Source organism: Grampus griseus (genome assembly GCF_964374135.1).
Source record: "Grampus griseus genome assembly, chromosome: 16".
Taxonomy (NCBI): domain Eukaryota; kingdom Metazoa; phylum Chordata; class Mammalia; order Artiodactyla; family Delphinidae; genus Grampus; species Grampus griseus.
The window spans coordinates 64,314,944-64,340,457 of NC_139010.1; the positions used below are offsets into that span (position 1 = coordinate 64,314,944).

Here is a 25,514-nt window from a genome sequence, read left to right on the forward strand (position 1 = left end):
ACAACCCTTTCGCTTGGCTGGGGTGAACTGTCGTTGTCCATTAAGCCAAAGGGCTCTTCATCATCATTAATTGATACCTCCTTCCAAGAGGAGGGAGGATATTGTCCAAAGCTGTCAGATCCACTCTCATCACCACACCAGAGGAATACACTAGGAATCACACATCTCAGACACTCTCAGCACATCTCTTTTGCTCCGGCCACCATCAGGCACGCTGTCTTCTGTGACCCATCCCACGTGGTGCCACTGGAGAATTTATGCTATTCAGGAATGACAGAATTTGGGGACACTCATTTCTAGGATTCTCTTGCGCAAATATATCCACCAGACAAAATTGGGAGCCACAGGATAACACGGCCTGAATTCACCTATAACTGCAGGCTCAGGACTTGGTTCAGAAGATGGCGAAGAGGTCCACAGCGATCATCTGCTGATCCTGTTTATGCCGGCTTTTCCTCAGACCATTTTCTTCTTCCGGTCTGGTTTCCTCTATAGCTAGGTCAAGTCTAATACTATTTATCCCGCTCTTTAGTGTGCTTCTATCTTAGGGTTATTACTCGGCCACAATCAAATACAAGCCTAAATACTGATCTCTCTGGACACACGTAATGGTTTCTACCTAAGAGTTTGCATATTAGGGTTCAGATCCTAATTCTGCCACTTACTAGCTCTGTAATCTTATAAAAATGATCGCATTCTCTCTGACTCCATTTTCCTATAAATGGGTGTGATTATAGTCCCTGTGTCATAAAGTGAACATACAGACTGAATGAGATAATTATGAAAGGTTCTTTATAAAGTGCCTGGCACATAATGGTACCCCAAATATCATCTACTTAGTATGATCTTGCAGCAACAAAAATCACTCTCTAGCATTTTTTTCTCTGCAGCCTACTTTCCTGGCTCACGTGTCTCGACTCTTTTGAATGGGGTCCATGGCCAATGGTCAACTCACACTGAGGGGAAATTCTGGTAATTCGATAACTAAATCATGTAAGATGGGCCTCCAACACTTTGTCCCCAACATTTCCCTACCTCATCACATAGACACATACAGTTCTAACGTAGAGAGAACCACATTTGTCGTAAGGTTGCAAGGAGTGAGTGAATGAGATGATTGATTTTAATGAGAACTGTGTCTCCCTCTGCATTTCCCACAAAGACTCACCAACAATACACATGCTCGATACACAGACTCATTCAGTCACACATTACACGGTTCGCCTCTGCTAACACAGTACAAAGAGCACATAAGAACAGCAGGCAGTTGGCATGTAGAAGCAAAGGATAAATGCCATCCTTCTCAGTCACCCCCACATGTGAGCAGATGTGAACTCTGTGTATACTCTGTCACCCTCACCTTGCGTATTGCTCATCTCTCCTCCTTATTAATTCATCTATAGATTTTCTTACTTTTCATTTATCTCTAACCACTCATCATTCATTGCAATTCTACTGGGAAATTCAGGCTGGATGGCTTTCAGCTTCCTGCTAAGCAGAACAATCAGATTTAAGGAACATTTGTGCCAGGTTCTGTGTCAGCCAATATTCTTTCTACCTAGGTAATCAGCAGATATGGCACTGCCATTCTGATCACATCAATTTCAATTCAAGTTGCTGTGAACTGCCAGGCTAATAAAACAAAGACTCTTCTTCCCCGGCCCCAGGATGCAGGACACCTTTACATAATGTAGTTACACCGCTGTTCAAAGTGATGATAATAAGAGCCAGCAGTTTCCCAACAGATAGTCAACCTCAAGAGACACACAAAGGGAAAACATAAAGATTACCAAAAAATGGTTTGTCGTGTCCAGAGGTCATTCTATGTCCTCTTCTCACTCCCTACCTGTTAGCTATTTTTGATTTCAGAAAACCATTCATGAAAACAGTTGCAAATAACAGGAAATGACAAAGTCATTCTTGTTCAAATTTGTCATCTTTTCCATAATCAAGGGACTAATTTAAATGGTCTCTATTTTGGCAGAAAAAAAAATTATCCAGAGAAATTATTCCACACTGACTTGAAAAGAGGGGAGAAGATAATCAGGAAGGAAAAATGCAACCTGAAAATCAAATGTTTTCAGGAGAGCAGGGACAGAGCCGAGACCAGGGAAGCAAACTGGATGATTAATGTGGGACAGCTGATTAGACTTCATACTCTCAGAGCAAGATATTTCCACTGTAAATGCTGGAACAAGGCAAGAAAACATATGGTATTTCAAAAAAACACGCGTAAAGTTTAAATGTTTATAACACATTTACAAAAGAGGAAAGAAATGTTGCAATTTACATTTGTTTATAAGAAGACAGCTTTGGTGATAAAGGATGTCATATGGCCCTGCTAATTACAATATGGAAAGAAGCAGAGATCCAAAATGGTGGAAATACTTTGGACATTTAAACAATGTGGGTAGATTTTAAGACCAGAACATTGTTCTGGGGCTTAAACTCACTGGAACATAATATCAATTATACTATCTATAATTTGTTGAGTATTGTATTTCAGGCACTGCTCATGGTACTTTAAGAAGATTAGCTTATTTCATCTTCAGAGAAATCCTATCAAGGAGGTACCATGTTTATTCTCTTGTTTTAAACAAGAAAACTGAGGCTCAGAAGTTGTTGGATTTATCTCAAGAATATATACACGTGGCATGGCCAGGATTTAAACCCAGCCAGCCTGACTCTAAAATTTACACCCTAAATCAGAATTTTACCCTACATGAATTTGAAGGTAAATCACCAGAATATGTAAATGTTTTCCAGAATATATGTTCAGTTTGAGGCTGAGATATATGATACTATATTTATCTGGAACATGGGCAGGAAATGAAGTGGAAGAAACTTGTGAATGTATAAAAAATTTGCAGGGTATTTTTCTAAATATATACACAAAAAGTACGTCCTATGCTAGTCTACCATAATTTCCATCACAAATACTTGAGCTCCGAAATGGGCATATAGTTTGTTAACATGCCTTTATACACACAGAGAAGTTTAGATACTAGAAGAAAATTCCCAAGAACTCCTAAAGATGAAGGTATATAGATAGCATTAAAAGGAATTCTAATAATAGGTTTAAATTTCTTAAGTGAAATTGGTTTCTTTCTTTGACATACTGGATATGATTCCCTTACTTCTCATTACACAAACAACCTCTACTCTCTGAACTTATCCTTCACCAAATGATGACATCATTATGACTGAACGTATTTGAATAAGTTTTATAATTCTTTTTCAGATCGAATATGTGTATGATTGCACTTCCCAAATTCTGAATATGTTTCATAATGGCTCATTATATCCTATTATAAATCCTTCATAGCACAAGACTGACAAATGGCTAAAATCCATCCCCAGATAGCAGCTTTCTTTTCACCTGACTGTGCTTTAAATGGCCGTTAAAGTGTTGGTGTTTGTCATAAAAGCTAACTGATCCAACATATGATTTTATTTTGAAGCTGGTCATTCTGAGAAACAAAGGGTCAGAGTTCCCTTAGGGAAATCTAGTAAACTCTGCTTTTTGTTTCTCCTCTTCACCCCTCTTTAGGAAAAGAAAGACGTATTGATCTTAGCTCACACGTCAGAAAGGTCGTCAAGTACAAGGGAGTGTCTTTTTTTTTTTTTTTCAGTATTTGGCTGTAATCATTTTTTTAAATTTTATTTTATATTGGAGTATAGTTGATTAACAATGTTATGTTAATTTCAGCTGTACAGCAAAGTGATTCAGTTATACATATAAGAGGGATAGATTGGGAGTTTGGGATTGACATGTGCAAACGGCTATCTTTAAAATGGATAACCAACGAGGACCTACTGTATAGCACAGGGAACTCTCTCAGTATTCTGTAATGACCTAAATGGGAAAAGAATTTGACAAGGGAGTGTCTTCTGATGCAATGCAAAGACATCCTCTTAGTTCTTTCTTCAGAGAGATGTAAGGGAGTACTGCCATCGCCTCTTTGCTCCACCCCTGACACCCTATTAGCCCCTCAAGAGTATTTTCAAATTTCACACTAGGCTCACTCTTATTCAAACCCTTTAATTGTTTGACTGCTTCCCAAGATACTTTCCAAGCCCTCTGGGGCTTCATGGCCTGTGGACTTGGTCAACAAAGAATCCCTCCCATTCTCTAGTAGGTCTGTGTCTTTATTCCCATCTTACCCCTAGGTTCTTCATGACCTTTTTTTTTTTTCTTAGATTCCATATATATGTGTTAGCATGCGGTATTTGTTTTATGGGGATGGGGAAAGGTAAGCTGGGACAAAGTGAGAGAGTGGCATGGACGTATATACACTACCAAATGTAAAACTGATAGCTAGTGGGAAGCAGCCGCATAGCACAGGGAGATCAGCTCAGCTCAGTGCCTTGTGACCACCTAGAGGGGTGGGATAGGGAGGGTGGGAGGGAGGGAGACGCAAGAGGGAAGAGATATAGGAACATATGTATATGTATAACTGATTCACTTTGTTATACAGCAGAAACTAACACACCACTGTAAAGCAATTATACTCCAATAAAGATGTTAAAAAATAAAAAATTTAAAAAAATTTTTTAAAATTAAAAAAAAAAAGAATCCCTCCCAGAGCTGTTTTGTGGATTGCAAATTAACCAATAAAAATGTTCTGCAACCCCGCCTCCCTCTCCCCCATGGAATGAGGCCACATAAGGAACTAGTTATTAAAATGATCGAGGAAACGGCCAACTTGCGGACTTCAACTGCCAGTCCCAGCGCTGCAGTGGCTCAGGACCACACGTGCCTCGTGACATACCTCATAGAGGTCGATCATGACGTTGCCCTCAGGGCCTCTGCTGCTCTGGACATTCTCCAAGGCCAGAGTGAAGTAGACACCACGGGTGTCTGAGATGTAAAGGTTGTATGTGTCGTTTTGGTTCCATTCTTGGACCGCTGCGAACACTTGGTTCTCATCAGTGCTGATGACATGCATGTCCTGAGGAAAGACGCAGGGAAGGAAACAGGAAAAAGAGTTTTATAAGTGCACCTGGCACGCGTCCACAGAGTGGAGTCTGATGAAGAATACCAGAATAGGCTCATAGGTACTGTGAGGGAGGACAGAGATTTTCCTATAGCATATTTGTGACGTAATAGTTAAGTGTTGGTCACATATTTCCTTTGTCATTCATGAGGTTAGGCAGTAAGGTCATCAGAAAATAGGACAGGGAGATGCTTGGTAGCTCAGTTACAATTTAATTACCTCATTAGATAATTTGAAGGATAATTTCTCAAATATGTATGAGTTTGGAGAATCAGGCATCCTGATAAATTTGCCAAGCACAAACACAGTACATGTTCAGAAGGCATATTTGGGGCAAATACGAGGGGCAGAGAGAAAACAGACAAGCTTTGCATCTCTCACTGTGGTCCAGGGACCAGCAGCATGGACATCACCTGGAAGTTTGTTAGAACCTCAGGCCTCACCTATCAAATAGAAATCTGTATTTTAATAAGATCCATGGATGATTAATATGCACATTAATGTTTAAGAAGCACTTCCCTAAGGCTCAGCAACCCCTAGAGGTTCCGGAGGAAAAATGTTCACGTGAGACCCCCAGAGCACTAATCTTCAGGTTAATGAGTGTCCAAGGACTTAGCTTATCAAAACCTGTACCCTGAGAAGTTCCCCAGGAAACCTTAAATAAAACAGGGAAAAACAGTCTGCGTAAATGATGACGTTTTCAGACTCCGGTTGTCCTGGAAGATAGAAACAAGGCAGACATAATGTGGAGGCAGTGAGCAGATGTCCCTGGGGTGGGGATTCCAAATCCCTTCTCTCTCCATTCAGAACTCCAGAGGAGTGGGTGTTCAGGGAGAGGCTGACATAGACCAAGGCTTGATGTCTCAGACCAAGGCCTGCTGTCTCCTTCAGGAGATCCCACTCTTTGCTCTCGGCAGCCTTCCCCCCTTCGCCCAAGGTGGTACACATTGGTATCACATTCAAAAACCAAAAAGCAAAACAAAAACAGAATTATGTATACGGCTAAAGGTAAAAGAACAACCTGGAAAGATTCTTGGCCTTTGTGTAGCTCAGGGCTCAGATCCTCCCAGAGGGATCATCCACTCTCCTTGAAAAGGTTCAGGAGGTCTGTCAATCTTCCTTGGCAACAACTCCAGGGCCGGAAAATTCTACCTAACTTCAAAGTTTCCCATTGTAATATATGCCCACGTTCTCTCAATCAATCAGCAATTCAGCTTCAACTCTGCTTTAGACTTAGAGGAGCAAGTCTCTCATTCCTGTTGAAAACTGACCACAGTGAACTCATATGATTCCGGAAGGAAGAAGTCCTTATCCAAAGGGTTTTGTATTCCTGACACCTTCTCAGGCCTTACTGCCATACTCTAGAGTTTGATAACGTTTTTATAAAAAAAGTGGGGAGGCCAAAAATGAATCCTGCCCGTGAATTCAATTTGGTTGATAACGCAAACTAAGGTTTGGTATAAAAGTTGGTCACATCTTATATCAGCCCAACGCCTATGTACATTTCTTCTGGCAACTGTAGCTTGATGTTCTTTGAAAAAACATCCTCATGCTTCTCAGACAAATTTCCCCCCTGTGCTCAGTCTTTGCTACTTTCTCCCACCCTCGGCACCAGAAGTGATCTTGTAGGCCTAGCATTCAGAAAATTCCGTTTTCCTGATGACAGTGATTGGATCAGTGATGGCAATAAGACATGATGCGAGAATGACTGGAATTATTAGAGAGAAAAAAGTTATTTTCTACTGTTCGTTTGTAAGCAGTTGGAATAAAAATAAAGTCTAGATCTGATGGAGACATAGCTTGGAGGCAGAGGATAAGCCAATCTCGGAAAAATAGGCTCAAAAGGTGGAGAGAGATGGTCCAAATTCTATGATAGTCTTTGGGTCTCTGAATGTGGATATCTAAGGAGCCTGCCCACCCGTAAACTTGTTTAGTTAGAGAGGACAGTAGAGCAAAATGATGAAAAGAATGGTCTTTGAAAGAAAACTACTTGAGTTCAAATCCCAGCTCTGTCATTCAGCTGTGCGAACGGAACTTTGTGCCTCAGGATTTCCACCTGCAAACCAGAGATAACAGTATGCCCTTCGTGGAGTTGTGAGGATTAAATCAGTTAGTAAGTGTTAAGCATTTAACCACAGTGCCTGGTGTTAGCATCTGCTCCATACATGCTAGCTATTTTCTGTTAAGCAAACCCTAAATCCCCTTTGATTAAGCAAGGTTGATTTGGCCTTTCTGTTCATTGCAAATATTAGGGTGCTAACTAATACACTTAACAAAAAGTGGTTCATCCAAGTGTTTTGTTTCTTTCTAATCGAGGGAATTAACTGTGGAAACTAGTCCAAAGGCCATTCATCCACTGAGGGCCAAACCTTCTATGGCCCCCCATTTCCTATAGGGCAAAGATCAAAGTCCTTACCCTACCATTCAGAACCCTTAAACAACTACTCCCAATTCATGTTTCCTTCCTTGTTAGCAGGATGTAGCTTCATCCCTGAATTCAAGTTTAAATATTTCAGTAACCTGGTGCCTGCATAACTGTGCCTTTGGACCCATTAAATAATCCTAGGGGCCAGAGTAAACCATCCATACTACCGCGGCCCACTCACACTTCTCCTTGGTTGGTGTAGAATGCAAAACACAAATGCATCAAGTACTTACGTCACTTAGAGAACAAGTAACAGAGCAAAAACAGATTAAATGGCCATGGCTAGATAAGGGCCAAGGGCAGATCTCTCTCTATATATAATCTAATTACACTGAAGAGACTGTTTACAAACCTTGAGGATATGGGGAGGGGGAAGGGTAAGCTGTGACAAAGTAAGAGAGAGGCATGGACATATATACACTACCAAACGTAAGGTAGATCGCTAGTGGGAAGCAGCCGCATAGCACAGGGAGATCAGCTCCGTGCTTTGTGACCGCCTGGAGGGGTGGGATAGGGAGGGTGGGAGGGAGGGAGACGCAAGAGGGAAGAGACATGGAAACATATGTATAACTGATTCACTTTGTTATAAAGCAGAAACTAACACACCCTTGTAAAGCAATTATACTCCAATAAAGATGTAAAAATAAAAAAAAAATTTAAAAACTAGGTTGGTCTTAAATACTGTAACTGAAACGTCTGACATATTTAAATGCCATCTTTCCTTTCTCTTCGTGCCTACACGCGCCTGTATCAGAAAAATATGTTATTTCACCCAAAATGGCACTTTATGTAGAAAGCTTATACTGAGATACAAAATTTTAGACCAAGAAGTGAACTCTGAGATGTTCTACAGCACTTCTCAACATCTGTCCCATAGGACACCACTACTGTTCGAGTTTAATAGATTTTTTTTTTGCATGGATCCTTTTGTAAAACGTTTTGATTCATGCTAACTATACCGCTTTCTTGCTCACAGGACATCCTAGAGCCTTTAACGTATCAGCGAGCTTCTGTTAGTCTCTAGGCAAGGAGCATGGAATGGAGTTTCTTTCTTTTTTTAAACTCACAATCATAGAACCAAATTTTCGCGAAGCATCTCTAAGGGCATTTTATTGAGTAATGAGTTTGAGAAAATATTATGGTGAATCTAAGCTCTGTATTTTAAAAATTAAAAAAAAAAAAAAAGAGAGAGAAATTGACAAACCAGCCCAACGTTCAAAGCAGGGGAATGACAGATCTAGGTCTGGAATTAGGGTCTCTCGCTGTGAATCAAGCAGCCTTTTCATCACCCACCCCAGTTCACATCGATCTTCTCCAACACAGACAACTAGATCCATACTAATATTACCTTACTTTTATAGTGTATCTGTCCTCCAAAATGCTCAAAGCACTTTCATATGTGTTGCCTCATTTATCTCACTTGAGTAGCTCAGAATGAGCTCCAAGTACGGTAAGGGAGGAAAACTGTCACTAGGTCTCCCTGTCTGGAGGGCCTCACACTCTTAATGGTAACAGCAATACTAAAATCTCCCCACCTCCCTCTCTGGTCATCTTTACCATTATATTAATTTTTTTTAATACAGCTCAGGGTAACCTCAGTCTTTCAAGAGTTGAAACAATGGCAGGGGATGATTAAAGAAAATTTGAGCATGTAAGTGCAGGTTTGTCTCAGTTCCTTTGGTGAGCACGAAGCTTTGTTCCTTTCCAGCTGCAGCAGCCCTGCTTTGATAGAGGGTCCTGAAATAATGCATCTTTGCCATGGATCACTCCACCCAGGCTGGGGCTTCTCTTTGAAGGTGTAATGGGATTGTAATGAGGCATCTCATTGCCTTAAATAATAAACAACCACTTGGACCAAATAGTACATTCATTCGCTGTAGTGGTTCCGATTTTTCTGGGGACAAGCTAAATTAATCACCCCATTCTACCCTTGGACCTCAGATGAGGCTGACTAATGGAACCTGCTCATCTGGGAGAGTGTGGGAGGGGCCAGACAGCCAATTCAGGCTCAGACTAAAACTCTTCCTTCCAGATTGGCAAGATGCCACTGGGGCAGCTGTCAACAGTGATTGGCGTGATGGCTATGAACAAGCAACGCACAGTATGTGTTTCCCAACACTCCAGCCAAGGGGCCAAGTGGTTTCTTTGTTCTAAAATACCATTCTGAGGCTGCACAGATCAATGGGACTTTTTCTCTGGATGCTCCTCAGTATATAAAAATTTGCGTGCTGCTCCCTTTTAGTAATAGAATCTATTAATTTATTTAGAGAGTAGAAAAGTGTAATACAATGAAAAATTTGGGGTGGGTGCTGCTCCCTTTTAGTAATAGAATCTATTAATTTATTTAGAGAGTAGAAAAGTGTAATACAAGGAATGCCAGTTTGGGAGTCAGGAGACTCAAGTTCTAGCCTCAAATCTGCAGCAAGAAGCATCTGGTTTGGCTGAAACTTATTCCACTCAAAAAGTATATTCCCAAGAGTAAGTAAGCATGAGATGAGTGGCTCGAAACTGCTGTTTCCTGATGTGGTCCCAATTCCCACATGTCTCTTGAACAGGAGCGTCTCACTGCATTGAGTATGTTCTTGTTTTTAAAGGTGAAAATCTTGCAAGCCAACTCCTTCATTTATTGGTCAAAGACAGCAATTTATTTCAGTGCTCAAGTGAAAAAAAACAAAACAACAAAACAAAGCAAAACAACCACCAGCTCTGTTAGACTTACCAAGGTAACATGATCATCTCCCTCATGGACCTCCCTAAAAGATTATCAAGGGTAATTTTAACAACACTCCATTTTTCTTTTACATACTGACTTTACCCAATTCTCATCTAAGGCACAACTCCAATGCTGTGTTTGTCTTTTTGGAAAATGTTTTAGGCCAAATCAAGAGCAAGGAGCAGTTTAACATACACAGGCATAGGCATATAGTTCTGGGCAATTACCACTGTCATCAATCTCTCAGCAGCTGAAAAAAATAACTACTAATATGGAAATAGTTCTTTGCAGTTAATAGTGTAATTTAATGTGTGTTATTATCTCTAATGGGCTGACGTTTACAGCTCACTTTTCACTATGCTAGGGTTAGGGGCAGAGTGATGGCCAAGGACGAGAATTCTGCCTGGAGAAGCCACTGTCTCTCCTGGGAGAGGAGACCTGCAGCGCCCTTGTGCTATATCTATCACTGATTCCCTGGGCAGGTAGCTGATGTTGGTCCAAGATAGCAAACTACAAAGTCATGGATAAAAATACAAGACGAAGAGTCATGAAAACACAATTGAAAAAGCAGTTATTTATGTTCTTTGTTCAACCAAAGGTTTCAAAGCTGAGCTATGTTTAAACCTACACAGTCCCCTTCTTACAGCCACACACATCTCCCTTGTTCTGTTGATCAAGGCACACCTGTCAGAATGGCCATCATCAAAAAGTCTACAAATAACAAATGTTCGGGAGGATATAGAGAAAAGAGAAGCCTCCTACACTGTTGGTGGGAATGTAAATTGGTGCAGTCACTGTTGAAAACAGTATGGCATTTCCTCAAATAACTAAACATAGAACTACTATATGATCCAGCAATTCCACTGCTGGGTATATAGCCAAAGAAAACAAAAACACTAATTCAAAAAGATAAATGCATCTGAATGTTCATAGCAGTATTATTTACAATTGCCAAGATATGGAGGCAACCAAAGTGCCTTTAGCAGATGAATGGATAAAGAAGATGTGTGTGTGTATGTGTGTGTGTGTGTGTGATGGAATATTAGCCATAAAAATGAATGAAATCTTGCCTTTTGTGACAACATGGATGGACCTAGGGAGTATTATGCTTAGTGAAATAAGTCAGAAAGAGAAAGACAAATCCTCTATGTTATAGCTTATGTGTGGAATCTAAAAAGTAAAACAAATGAATGTATATTAAAAAAAAAAACAGACTCACAGATATAGAGAACAAACTAGTGGTTACCCGTGGGCAAAGGGAAGGGTGGAGCAGCTAGATAGAGGTATGGGATTAAGAGATATAAACTATTATGCATAAAATAAATAAGCAACAAGGATATATTGCACAGCACAGGAAAATATAACCACTATTTTGTAATCTATAAAAATATTGACTCACTATGTTGTATACCTGAAGCTAATATAATACTGTAAATCAACTATACTTCAATAAAAAATTTAAAAATAAAAACACTCACATGTCAGTGGTTGTTGCTAGAAAAAAAAAAAGGCACAATACATTAACAATTTCTGGCTACTTAAAATACATCACAGTGGCAGCAAGACCTCAAATCCACAGCTTTGAGCTCCCAAGTCAGTTTCACTTCCACTAGGTGGCGCTCCGTATTAACGCAGTTCTTCAGTGTTTGTGGAGAGAGAGTCTGGGGATGTTAGCGGTTGGGAGTCTTTAACTTTTTTCTGCCACTCTTTTTAAAGGACTATGTCTTTGGGAAAGTCTAAAAAATTAGCTGTGTCTCCGAACCCTAAAGAAAACCAGTCTCGTAAGTTCCACTGGGAAAGAAAGCAAATGTCGGACGCTACATCGCCGCATCACCTCTCCATGATTAATAACAACAAAATGGTATATAGATATGTATCATACCTGTTGCACTGATATACTGTGTATCCAAAGCATAGTTTCTGTCCTACTAGAAAACCAATACATCCCACTTGAAAAGCAAAAGCACGTCAGTTATCAATTTACTCAGATGCTCCTACAGCAAGAATTCCAAAGAATTAGAAAGAGAGAGAGAGAGGTGGGGGAGGGAGGGATGGACCACTGAGAGAGAAAGAAGGATAAGGAGGTTGGCAAAAAGGAAAGTAAAGAAGTGAACTTGAGAAACAGAGATGGGGGATGAAAAGAAATAAATAACTACGAGAGACTGAAAGAGTCCTTGGGAAAAAGAGTAGACACTGAAATAGAGAAATTGATTCAGGCCATACCTTGGGCAAAGCATATTTGGGCAGCTTCATTTGGGCAAACGCATTCCTTCGGTAGGAAACGTAGTAGTGTGGCCGTCCTCCTGATGTCAGCTGGAGCGTAAACATAAAGGGTGTAAGAAGAGCTACTACGACAGTTACAGGTCACAGAAGGACAGCCCCTGAATGCAAGGGGGTAGCTGCCAACACAACAGCGTAAGTGAGTATTGTGGGCCAGTGCAAAGAATTGGCATTCAGTTCAAAAACAACTTAGACAGTGTATGTGATTTCAGAGGCCCAAAGTGAACCCACTGCACAAAAATACAATTCTTCAATTTGCCCTGCGGTGCAGAAGTCAGGAGACATTTTTAGCAATTTTTTTTTTTTAATAATACAAGCCTTAGGGTATATTGGATCTGTGTCCCTCAGCAGCCCAGCCATCTAGCCCCAAGACTTTGACCACACAAACAGGTCCCTGTGCCAGATGAGAAGGGAATGGTCCAGGTCACAAGGTGGCAGAACAGGAGCGCCCATCTCGGCACTGAATTCCAGTTCTGTGCAGTCACACTGCTGGCTGTGAGCATGTCCCACACACAGCAGTGCTGCTGATGTGTTAGACGAAAATCCAAGCCAGGATCGTGGTTCAAAATCATTCTAGACCTCAACCTCCCAGAAGAGAACAAATGGTGAGCTACCTCCCCCAGGTCTGCCCAGAATGTACAGCCCAAAGAACCCTGTGAGTCTGAGGGAGGGTGAAAAGTGCTGTGGTCTCCAATTCAGCTGAGCACCACGAGGTGCAGGCTGTGAGCAGTGCACTGCCACTCTCTTTCTCCTTTGGAGCCACTCTTTTTTCCCCAGCTTTATTGAGATATTATTGACATATAGCACATGCAAGTTTAAAGTGTACAATATGATGATTTGATATGCATATATTGTGAAATGATTACCTCATATAAGGTTAGTTAACACCTCCATCCTTTTACTTAATTAAGATTTTGTGTCTGTGTGATAAAATTTCAGATCTATTCTCATAACAACTTTCAAGTATATAATACAGTATAGCCACTATGCTGTTTATTACTTATACATCATATAGCTGGACATGTACCTCCTTTGACTGGCATCTCCCCATATCCCTAGCCCCCAGTCCCTGAAAACCACCTTTTTACTCTCAGTTTCTATGAATTCCTGTTGCTACTCTTAACCCATGTAAACATCTGGACTTTGAAGTCATCTGGAATTTGCATACTCAGAATGTCAACAAATGCTCTGGGTGAATTTTCACCAGACACGTAAAAATGTGACTAGAAAGTTATATTCACCATGACGTGGCCAGACCACCTCTTGGTCCTAGTGTCGGGTTATATGTTCATAGTGGCCTGGGTAGAAAATATATAAAACTCTAAATGCACAATTGATTTTCATTTGTGAGTCATATATGTGGATTATAAACTGTTACTAGAAAACAGGAAAGGTCCCTGGAAGCAACACTGATAGAGAAACGATTTATACATAGAACCAATGTGGGTAACCATTTCCCATTTTAATGTCACTTGATAATTTGATGCTGAAGTTATCAGAGTGCTCATTATTCATTTCCCTAGAGGAAAAGTGTGTGTGTGTGTGTGTGTGTGTGTGTGTGTGTGTAACTGTGAACTACTTTAAAAGTACATAGGCTGATAGTAAGGAATTTGAACATTTACTTCCCAATACATGGGATTAAATATTCTGAATTATGATTTCTTGTCCAAGTAAACATACTAGTATCTAGAATGTCTCAATCACAGTGAAATTGTAGATTTATTTATATATATAAACTATTTAGCTATTGTACCTTTGTCAATTTTAACATGGAAAGCAGTGAAGGAATTTTTAAATGTTTTGTCCAAACAAGCCTAAATTTGTCCTTAAATGTGAAAAGAAACAAAGCATTCTTGTTCCTTCTCTCTTCTAACCACTCCTGAACCCTCAGCTTCTCAAGCTGTTTCTCACTCTTGCAGAGGTGAGAAACCTGTCTGAATGCATCTCATCTAAATTCTCTTGACCCTGATCTCAGTCGTGCCTGTAAACAACAGAGGCTGATCGTGCTCTATCGGCTCTGCCTCTCACCACCTCCAGGCACCCCACATTGACAAGTCCTCCAGACACCACCCCAAGGAAGGAATTACTATTCTGTTAGTATAGAAGCTTCAAATTGGTAATGTTCCTTTTGTTAAAAAAATAATGCCTTGGTGGGGGGGGGCAGGGTAAGCTGGGACGCAGTGAGAGAGTGGCATGGACATATATACACCACCAAATGTAAAATCGAGAGCTAGTGGGAAGCAGCCGCATAGCACAGGGAGATCAGCTCGGTGCTTTGTGACCACCTAGAGGGGTGGGATAGGGAGGGTGGGAGGGAGACGCAAGAGGGAGGAGATATGGGGATATATGTCCACATACAGCTGATTCACTTTGTTATACAGCAGAAACTAACACACCATTGTAAAGCAATTATACTCCAATAAAGATGTTAAAAAATAATAATAATAATGCTTTTTTTTTCCTTCTTTATTGCTTTTCAGGGAGTGTAAGGAGGCAAAGGGGCTGCATTAGGGACAGAAGCAGGGAAGGGAAATGTCTTTGACACAATCAATGGAAGTGGATCTTTCATACCTGAACAAACACATAATCATCCTGGACAATCAAAGAGTCTGGGTCAATGTAGCCTGGGAAAGGTTTGTTTCTGCTGGCCTCTGTGCAGTTCTGCATTCCGCAGGTTAGGTATTGTGAATCTGAAATAAACGAGGGTGGGGTGATATACACACAGCATGTTAGAGTCAGAGTGGACATCTTCTACCTTTCTTGCTGTCTTCAAGCCTTTCCACAAACCTCACATTCTCTATTCACTACATTACTGTTACTATTGTCGTTAAAAGTATTATCAGTATTATTTTACTCACTTGCTGTCAACACCACCATCACTATTTCCCAGTGCCTCCACCAACTCTTGTCATCCTAGAATATTAAATTCCTGTTAATTAAATTTTTTCCTTCCAAACCCAAATGAAAATATTTTCAAAAGCTGGCAATAATACTTGTGCCTTCTTAGTTATTTTTTTCTCATTTATAGGCTTCACCTCCACACTTCGACCTTTGGTAAACTGGGAAACACACACATATGTGCAATCATCAATCACCTCACGCTAGAAGTGCTGTTGTTATAAACAATAAGGTGCTATGTGAAGATGAAGGTTTTTCTTCTATTACTAATTGGAAATAAAACAGAATTGAGAGGAGATTCCCAACTCAAAAACTTTGCCCTCATTTTATAGGTGAGTAAACTAAGACCCTGCATCTCACCTGAGACTATAGCAGGTGATAAACATATCAGTAATAACAATAGATTTGATCCCTGTTGCTGGAAGTATATTGTATGAGGGAGGCTGTCACTGTTTTTCAACCACAACTATTCTGCCCTCTCTATGAATCAGATGTCACTTAAAAGTCCCTTTGCCTCCTTGCACTTAGAATAAATTCAAACCCTCTACCACCACTGCTTCAACTGCCCCTCATGCTAGTCTCTTCTCTCCCTGTGACTCTTCTACTCTAAACTGCAATATGTTCAGGAATTTGGCCAAACTTTCTACCACTACATTTGTATTCTCTCTGCCTAAACTGCTTCTCCCCAGGATGTTCCCCAAAGAAGGTCTAGATTTCAGCTTACTGTTACTTCTGAGCGTTTTCCATGATTACTTTCGATAACACTCCATCCTGTTAATTCCCTTCATGGAATTTATCACAATCTAAAGTCACCTTGCTCATGATTTATTTCTGCCCCTCTCCCTGTTAGAATATAAGCTCCATGAAGACAGAGACCTCTTTTGTCTTTGTTGTTCCCTCCTAGACCTCCAGATTCTAATACTGTTCCAGGCACATAGTACGTAATAAATAAATATTCCTTGGAACATACCACTTTACTGGAATATATCTTTTTGAATGAAAAAGGAAGTTATTTTACCTTTTTTTTGGTGCTTAATGAGTGGGTAGGTTTAATTTTAGGACATCAAAGATGTATGAAGAAATCCACTCTTCCAAATGAAGAAATCAGGACATGATTATTTACATGAAATGGGGGGTAGGCAATTGCATGTTGAGTTGGATATTAGGATTCACTAATTGACTTCCCTGAAGGAAATTTCTAGCACTACTTTTACTGAAGAACTTGGGTAAACCTGTATTCTACAAGGAGTGCCGCTAGGGGGCGGCATGCATATTTGCTCCAACTGACCAATGGCTGACGTAGCTGCTGATAAGCTCTAAGGAGAGGGAAGGAGAGCTTTATCTACAATCTTCCTTTATCCACAATCTTCCTTTATCCCGCTGCCATGTGTGGTGATGGGTATAGCGCTCAAGTATTTTAACCCATCTAGTCCTCCAAAGAGAAACTAAAGAAAAGCCTTTCAGGCTTCCCTGGTGGCGCAGTGGTTGGGAGTCCGCCTGCCAATGCAGGGGACACGGGTTCCTGCCCCGGTCTGGGAGGATCCCGCATGCCGCGGAGCGGCTGGGCCAGTAAGCCATGACCGCTGAGCCTGCGCTCCGCAACGGGAGAGGCCGCAACGGTGAGAGGCCAGCGTACCGGAAAAAAAAAAAAAAAAAAAGAAAAGAAAAAGAAAAGCCTTTTACACTCCCTTCCCTATCTCCTTTCTTAGACATTCTTATAGTTTCATTTTAGGGCATAACTCATGATCTTTCTCCCTGAAGAGAATTTCTGGGACTCATCCCCTCCCAGAACAGTTCTCCCCATGCCACACAAAATCTGCACCTCACAATGTCACACTCCATCAGACCCTTCTACAGCTTTAGTTGACTTCTGTTTTTCAAAAGGCAACTCAGGGTCATAGAAATGGAGACTGGCATCTGTGAGACCTGGGCTTGAGTTCTGGTGTGGTCATAGCTGCATAATTCAAAGGAAATTATCTTCCCGCGTCTTGCTACCTTCATCTATTAAATGAGGATGCCAATGTCAACTATCTTGTAGTTTGGCTCTAAGGATTTACTGAAATAATATATATGCTAAATGCTTTGAAACTCAAAGTTGTACAAATGTCAGTTGTTACTATCAACTATAATGTTCCTATTTTCTCTTTTGCTTCTTTTCACAGTGATTAGATCAGTTTGGGGCACACAGTTTGTCCTTAAGGAAACTGAATTTGAGTATTACAGTTATATTTCACTATCAGGTACTATCAGTGACCTATCCAATGCTCATTCCTCCCTGCCTCTTTGCCAGAAAAGCCAGTCCTGGACCTGGTGGCTCATCTTTCTTCCACATGAATCAGAAGCTCTGATGTGCAGGGAATAATCCTCTTGAGTCTATGCCCACTCTACTTGCCATCATTTGCTTTAGGGAAAGCCATTTAAACCAGTTCTAGTAAATAAGAAGTGAAAGAGATCTTTTAAGGGGCTACAGGGAGGCACAGCACAGAAGACCTTCTTCTGCTAGCATACAACACTGAGTCAACATGATGCGTGGGACTGCTCTAGCCTTCTTGTGCATGGAGGAGTCTTAGAGTTAAACTTACACAATGAGTATGATGAAGAGGTGGAAGAGACCTGTTCCCTGATGACATCATAGAGGTACTGATTATACTGAACCCAGGGTTGCCCTGTCTCTGTGCTTCTTGTTATGTGAGATAATGAATGAAAACAATTTGAATCAAGGGTTCAGAATTAGGAAGTCTCAGGCTTCAATTTACTAATACAACTTCCAGTTAGAATTTCTCAGACTGCCACCCCATGAGGACTTCTTGATGAATACACAGTGCTTGTTTTATCTATAATGGTGTCTAATAGTTTCTTTCTTAAGACCTCAACTTCCCCTTCAAAGGTCCCTGAGCAAGAATAAGATGGAAAATATAAACTTTTCACATTTATAACTCAACAATACAAGAATTATGAATCTGAGGGATCTGGGGAGAAATTAAAAGAACAGGGAAACTAATATTTGTTGAACATCTATGTGCCAAGTACTCTAAAGCATGTTCACACTTATTTGGTACATTTAATCTTCACAATACTATAGAGTATAATTTATCAACTGACTTTGCAGATAAAGAGAATGAAACTCCAAGAGATTATAGAAATGGCGGTTAGTACATATAGTACCCTATAACCGTATAGTACGTGGTTTCAAACGGGGTTGGTTGGCCTCCAAGTCTGGTTTATTTCCACTATGCTGCATAGTGGAAATAATGCAATCAATTGGTTGGGGCCAATTTTTGTTAAGCATGTGTTTTGGCTTCCAAGTATAAATGGATATACCTAGATTAAAAAAAAAAAAAGCCTGTCCGTTTGTATTTTTGTGCAGGGTCATCTGGCAATATGGATCAACATCTTTTCGGGTTCATTTCTGAGAATTCGACTTGAAGAAATAATTAATGATCTATGCCAAGATTTATCTACTTTGATATTCATCATAGTGTTGTTTATAATTTAAAAAAATAAGAGAAAACAAAAAGGCCAACAATTGAGGAACAACTAAATAGACTGTGGCACATGCATAGTTTGCTATTAAAATTCTGCCTTTAGACTATATGTGAGGAATTACAGAAATGCTTAATGCATTTTATATAAAAATAGCTTACCAATTAATAATGCTGTATCAATGTTAATATCTTAGCTTTGAGAAAGAGAACATGGTTGTATAAGACGTTAACATTAGGAGAAGCCGGGTAAAGCTGCACTATCTTGGTAACTTCTCTGTTTATCTAAATTTATTCCAAAATAAAAGTTTTTAAAAAGTAGGTTACCAAAATAGGTGCATATGGACACGATTTTGTGCAAGTGGTATATATATATAGATGTCTACATATGTATGTTTACATGGGGAAAATGAATAAAAGTTATATATGTGATGTCAACACTTGCGTAGAGGCAGTGATGTGAGAGGCAGACAACCTGTGTCAAATCTTTGGTCAGCACCTCTCAGCCGGGGAAAGGGGCCAGGGGTCATGGTGGGCTTGTGGGATCCTGCTTGCAAGAATTAGAGAACTGTCTCTAATTCCTTTGCTTGTTCTCTCTCTCTTCACTCCCCGTGCCACATACTGAGGCAGAGCTGTGCAATGAGCCGTTCTTGAGCTGAGAATTACAAAATGTACAACCGATGGACCCAAGAAAAGCCCCAGGAAGAGGTCTTGAAACCACGTCTTTCCTGGAGAGGTTCAAAGGGACATTTGCAAGCTGAAGGGGAACTGATCAATTCCCAGTGGCCTGCCTGTGGTAAACTGCTCCTGGGTTGTTCTCCTTCCCCTCCTAATGGAAACAGAAAGAAACTGGCGCCAGCACTTCACATTGAGGGACCAATCATTCTTATTCCCCTTGGGGCTTGCTGTAACAACATTAAGCATGATGAACTCTTTCCATATTCAATTCGGGTGAGTTTATGATGCAATTTCATAGGAAGTATCTTGTAATTTGGCATTAATTAACATCAATTAATGTAGGCAACTGCTAGACTTTAGAATTAATTTCATTACTTTTCCCACACAGATGTTTTCCTTGCCACAGGTAATTAGGACACTGTGCGGCTCTTTTTAAGCGTCTCGCTCTCTGCAACAGCTGCTGCTTGGAACAATGCAATTCCCATGCCCCCTACGCTGCTCTAAGGAAGGGAAGCTGCTTTTTAAAGGCCAGGCTTGGAGCAGGGGAACAAGGGTTTAAATGCAGGCTTAGCTTGGTAAACCTAAGCAAGTCACTTTACTTCTCAAATCTGTAAAATGGGAATAAACAGGAGCCATCCTGCCAGCGGTTACGAGGACTTAAAACCTCGGTCGGGAAATGTGTTCAGTCCTGTGTCTGGGCTGTGCTCACGTAGTGGGATCTGTGGCTGTGATCGAGGCGCCCCCTCTTTCATCACCAGCACTGCTCACTGTGTCTCAAGGGAACCAACTGGGAAGCACTACACACATTTCCACCTGAGACAACAGGCTTCCTTTATATTCATGCTTTGGTTTGGGTTCATTTTTTTAAGTAATTTTTTAAAACACCATGAAAAGTATTCTCCCGGTGTAATTAATAGCTAATAAATATTCTATGCAGGCAGTGTGAGGTAGTGGTTGGGGCAGAACCGGAAACTAACTCGGGCTGTGAGATGACACAGAAGTCACCTTGGTGCCCAGCACACAGGGCAGCCCGCCTGCAGCCAGATTGTTGTGCAGGGTCTCCCTCCCGTTGGAGTGAAGGGCTAGGTCCGAGCTCTTTCTCTCTTGTGTTATGTGACTCTGAGAAGGTCATTTACCAAACTAGGCTTCAGACTTTTTCTCTATAAAACGTGGGTTATTAGAATTTTAGGATCAAAGGAGGATGTTAAAATCAGACTACTGACTTTCAGATCTGAAGGTCTTTACCATCCTTTACCCACTGAAACCTCTTCCCTTCTCACTCTCGCCCAAGGGAACAAAGCTCTGTGATGTTGCTGGGAAGTCTGTGTCTCTGGGGCTTCCGCTCTTTTTAAACAGCACGTGCATTCCTGGCTGACACCCTGTGTTCATTCAGAGAGCTCCCCTGGTTTGAACTGCCTTTTCCTTTCCTGTGATCCTATCCAAATACTTCCTGGGCCCTTCTGTGGAGTTTTTCCTGAGGCTTGGGCAGACCTCTCCCTTCCCACAATGGCTCCATTGATAGCGACAGCAGCATTAACCTCCAAAACAACCAGAGCAACCTCTCCTCTGAGTCAGGAACTGTGCTGAATGGACCCCATGCTTTTTCTCTTCTAAACTTTGGAGAAAATCCAGAATAAGGTACTTTTTACAGGTAAAGAACTCCAGACTTAGGGATGATACTTGAACATTGAAAAAGCTGAATTTTAAATAAAACCATAAACTACGCTGGCAAGCATGAGCACTTTAAAGCTCTTTCCCATCCCCCGTTAATTTTCAACTTTGAAGCAGAACAGTTTCTAAAGCCCATAATCTGTATATAAATTTTTATCTTGTTCTTTCTACTGTCCTATTATTTGGTTTGGAACATTCCTATTACATATTTGCACCCAACACACACTCACACACACACACACACACACACACACACGTGTGTGTACACATGTATCAACAAGCTTGTGCTCATAGAAACTTCATTGCCGTCAGGGGTCTAGAGCACTCTGTGGCACGTACCAGTTAGAAACTGAGATCTTCAAAAGTGAGACTCCAGCCTTGACCCCTGAAAGACTATATTGAGGACAAGAAGTTTCTGTGAAAATTATAAACTTAGATCAAATGTTCTCCTTTGGCATGATAAGCTTGTGGCATTGCTTTCTTCTAGGCAATCTCTTGATTTTGGCCCAGTATAACTTTCTAAGTGTTGTCTTGTATTGATAGCCTTTGGACACTCAGGAGGCCATGATTACTACAGAGAAAGTTCTGGAATTACACATTTTTTGCCAAGCATGGGGCTAGGAACTGGGGACATGAGAGAGGACAGGAGGGCAAAATAATTTAGTAGAAATACAGAAAGTCCTTCACCAAGGACGATGCAGTGGGGTGAGTGTATCCTAGGAGGAGTGCAGGTTCTGTGGGTCCCCAGGTGAGGGGCATCTGACCTTCAAACCTCTCCACGGATGGTTTACTCTGTGTCAGGACTTATCCTGCGACTCTGCATTTATTTTACTTTGCATCAAAGGGAGGTGTAGACCCGTTGTGCCCTCGTGGCCTATAGAACACCTGAATATAGAGACTATTTTACTATTGACTCTCACTCACAGAGGGACAGTTACCTGTGCAGGGCTGAGGGTGGGGACACCCAGGGAAGGCTGCGTGGAAGAGCTGAGAAAAGCCTGGAAGCTGCTTGGAGCAGTGACAAGCGGGACACATCATTCCAGAAAGCAAGAGCACTGGGCCAGAGCACGGGGGCACGAGAGAGGATGGGAGACGGACTTGGGGAATGTCAGTCACCTCTTCTGTGAGAAAGTCACACTAGAACTCCAGTTTATGCCAAGAAAAGACACGAAGTTATCTGCAAGGTCACACCCAGCCATGAAAAACCGAGAAGCATGTTTGTTCCAGTAACTTTCCAAATTGAGTTTACAAAGAAAGGAGTGGGAGACGGAGAGACAGAGACAGGGAAACGGACAAATAGTAGGAAAGAAAGAAAATAGGAATCCAAGTGGAAAGGAGGGAGGGAGGGAAGGAAGGGAGGAAGAAATGAAAGCAGTTTTGTGCATGGGGGAGAAAATACACAGCATGTATTCTCCAGGGCTTTCTGTGGGAGAGGGACGTACGCTATTTACTTAGATGTGTTCATGTGTTATATGATGAACGCCAGGACAGAGGGTCAGTTCAAGGGACAGCCTCTGAGACACGTGGGTATATCCAAACCACTATTTCTTCACTTACTAACTTTCTATTTTCATCACACTCGATACTGAATATCATATTTGGAACATGATAAATAATAAAGATCAATAAGACATGATCCTTGCCTTCCATAGTGAAATAAACAGAAGGAGATGACACACTTGTCTGTCTTCTCTATATTCCAGCTACACCTCAGCCATGCCAAACATGCCCATACTCCGTATCCTTCACACGTGATGTTCCATCTGTCTGCAATGCTCTTCCACCCAGCAGACCCAGCTCTTTCCCTTACTTCCATAAGGACTTGGCTGAAACACCAAATGCCACCTTATCAGAGATTCTGTGACAGCAGCCCCTGCCCCGCCCCGTCACTTTTCATCTAGACTCTGCTTTGTTTTGCTTCCTAGAACATACCATCACCTGGCACTATGCATCTGTTTATAACCTGTCTCCCCTAACCAGAAGGTTAAGCTCTATGAGAGTCAGGCCTTTGCAACATCCCTTACTATCCTCCGTTCATGCCTAGAAGGGCAGCTGGCCTAGCACAGATGTCCAACAATGCTTTTCAAATGAATGGATAATAAATAGGTCTGCAGTGAACCAGACCTGGCTTCAAATTTTAGCCTGCGGCAATGGCAAAAATATTTAGCCACTGTAAGCCTCATTTTCCTCATAATTAACGTGAGGAAAATAATCACAGGTCCTACCTCCAAGAGTTGTTGCAAGCAGTGCAGCAGCGCCAGCCAAATAATAGGAATATAATGCACGGTCCTAGCATCTGTGTTGCTTGAGAACACATGGGGCAAAGGAGGGGGAGGTATGAGTAAGTGGCAAGATCTTTACGCTACCTTTTGTTCTTGTTTTAAAGCAGGAGTTAGAAACAGGAATTTTTCCAACCCTTAGAAATTGCCACACATGCATGTTACATGGACTGTTGCTGCTGAGTCCTGGGGGAGCCTGAAGACCCAGGAGAAACGCAGTCCTTTGTCCTAGAGTTAAGATCTGGACATCTAACAAGGTCATGGTGAAGGTGAAAAGAGATGAGACATGTCAAGAAAGGACTTTAGCAGGCAGCAACCTAAGTGCCCATTCACTAGCACAGGAACGAATGACATAGGCAGAGTCGTCACACAGTGTAAAACGATACAGCAGTGAAAAAGGCTGCACTGGAGCTCCACTCAGCACCATGGACAGAGTGCCACGCAAAGTACTGGGCGACAAGGCAGAAGGGAACCCAAAGTATGACACCATTTCTATGAAGTTCAAAGTATGCAAATCAATATTATACACTGTTTAGGGATACAGACACAAACAACAGAAGGTAATGGTATGAATAGGAATGATTGACACCCATTTCAGAAGAATGGTTAGTGGTGGTAATCGGAAGATGCAATTTGGGAAAAGGTACTGTGGGCTTCAACTGTGTTTGCAACAATGTAATTAAGAGGTTGACACAGACTCTGGTCCATCCAAACCCAGCCTGTCATCTGTTTTTGTGTGACCCATGAACTATGAATGACTTTCACATTTTTTAATGGTTGAAAAAAGTCCTAAGAAGCGTAACATTTCACAACCTGTGAAAATTACGTGAAATTCAAACTTCAGGGTCCATTAGTAAAGTTTTCTCAGAACACACACACATACACACACAGGAAAGATCTGGAGAAGACAAATTTCTCTCCTGCACCTCTGTGTTCTCCCCCTCGGGATCGGAGGTAAGGACACAGACCTCCTCACAGATGGGTGAGCACACAGGAGGCAGGGTAAGTAGTAGCACATAATGGATACAAAGGACCTAATTTGAAAGCTGCCCAGTTGAGCCTGTTACTGCACTGTCACTGTCAGGTTTTTCATTGCTGTGTGGGGAGGCTCGTGTTATCTTATTTTATGCTTTTCTGGTTGGTTTTCAGGGTCGTCTTTAGGCTGCTAACTCAGAGGCCAAATTGAAATCAATAGTCTTTGAAATTAAGAGACTTTTGCAATATGAAAAATGGGGTCAGAAGGACACTGCTAGGAAGACAAAGTGGTAGTGGTGCCAAAGCCTGGGAGCTCAAGGTAAAGTAGAGGTCGCGCCCAAACTGCTGGCTGGAGACTCCTGACTTACACTCTCTCTCCCACGCTTCTGTGATTTTCTTTCCCACCTTACTTGCACAGCAAGGCTTCTTTTTACCTGATACTTTAACACCCTCTGGCGGAAGGACTAAGTGTACCTTCTCTGCTGCCCAGCCCATTGTTTTCAGTGTCAAGTAAAATCCTCAGGTCCTGACCCCCGGGGCATTTTCCATTGTGACCAACTCCAATTCCTCCAGGAGTTCCCCTTTCCCTCCAGGCCTTGGCAGCCCAAGGACTACTTATTGGGCTGGCCACTTCCAAGCAGCCGGCATCCCAGGCTTTATCTGTTGCCTATAAAGCTCAAGGAGAAACCTGGCAACCGTTCTACGCTGGTCTGAATGTCCTCTCCAGGTATGAAAGGAGGACACTGTGCGCACGGTACCAAGAACAACTGGAGACGTCTGGTTAGAAATCGGTGGGGGCGTAAAGGACACTCAAAACCCCGTCAAGCAATAAGGTCGAAGGGAATTCAGGGGATGCTCTGAAGTCCCTTCAGGCGCCTCCTAAATGTATCTAGGACATTGGGTTACATTTCTAGGATCACTTTCTATTCTCAGTTGCAGGTTACTCAACATGGGAGGATCCCTTTCTAAACCAGAAGAAACACCTCTGGAGTATATCCTTAAGAACTGGAAACTTAAATTTTACGGTAAGAGTGCCTGGCCTTTATATAAATTGGGGGATGGAAAATGGCCTGAAAATGGGTATCTTGCAATTGGATCTTTATTGCCACAGGATGG

The 25,514-nt window shown here is 41.5% G+C and overlaps 1 protein-coding gene across 4 annotated transcripts in view; it reads right to left on the minus strand.

Moving 5' to 3' along the window:
* The window catches only part of SORCS1 (sortilin related VPS10 domain containing receptor 1), a gene marked incomplete at both ends in the record, with an annotated part of 558,785 nt that overhangs the window by 124,596 nt on the left and 408,675 nt on the right, over positions 1-25,514 (minus strand). For all 4 annotated transcript variants that reach the window (XM_082674065.1, XM_082674064.1, XM_082674066.1 and 1 more), the window contains 3 exons: positions 4,773-4,952; positions 12,359-12,448; positions 14,987-15,105. In XM_082674065.1, the coding sequence (XP_082530191.1) occupies positions 4,773-4,952; positions 12,359-12,448; positions 14,987-15,105 (389 nt within the window). The remainder of the gene's footprint in view (positions 1-4,772; positions 4,953-12,358; positions 12,449-14,986; positions 15,106-25,514) is intronic.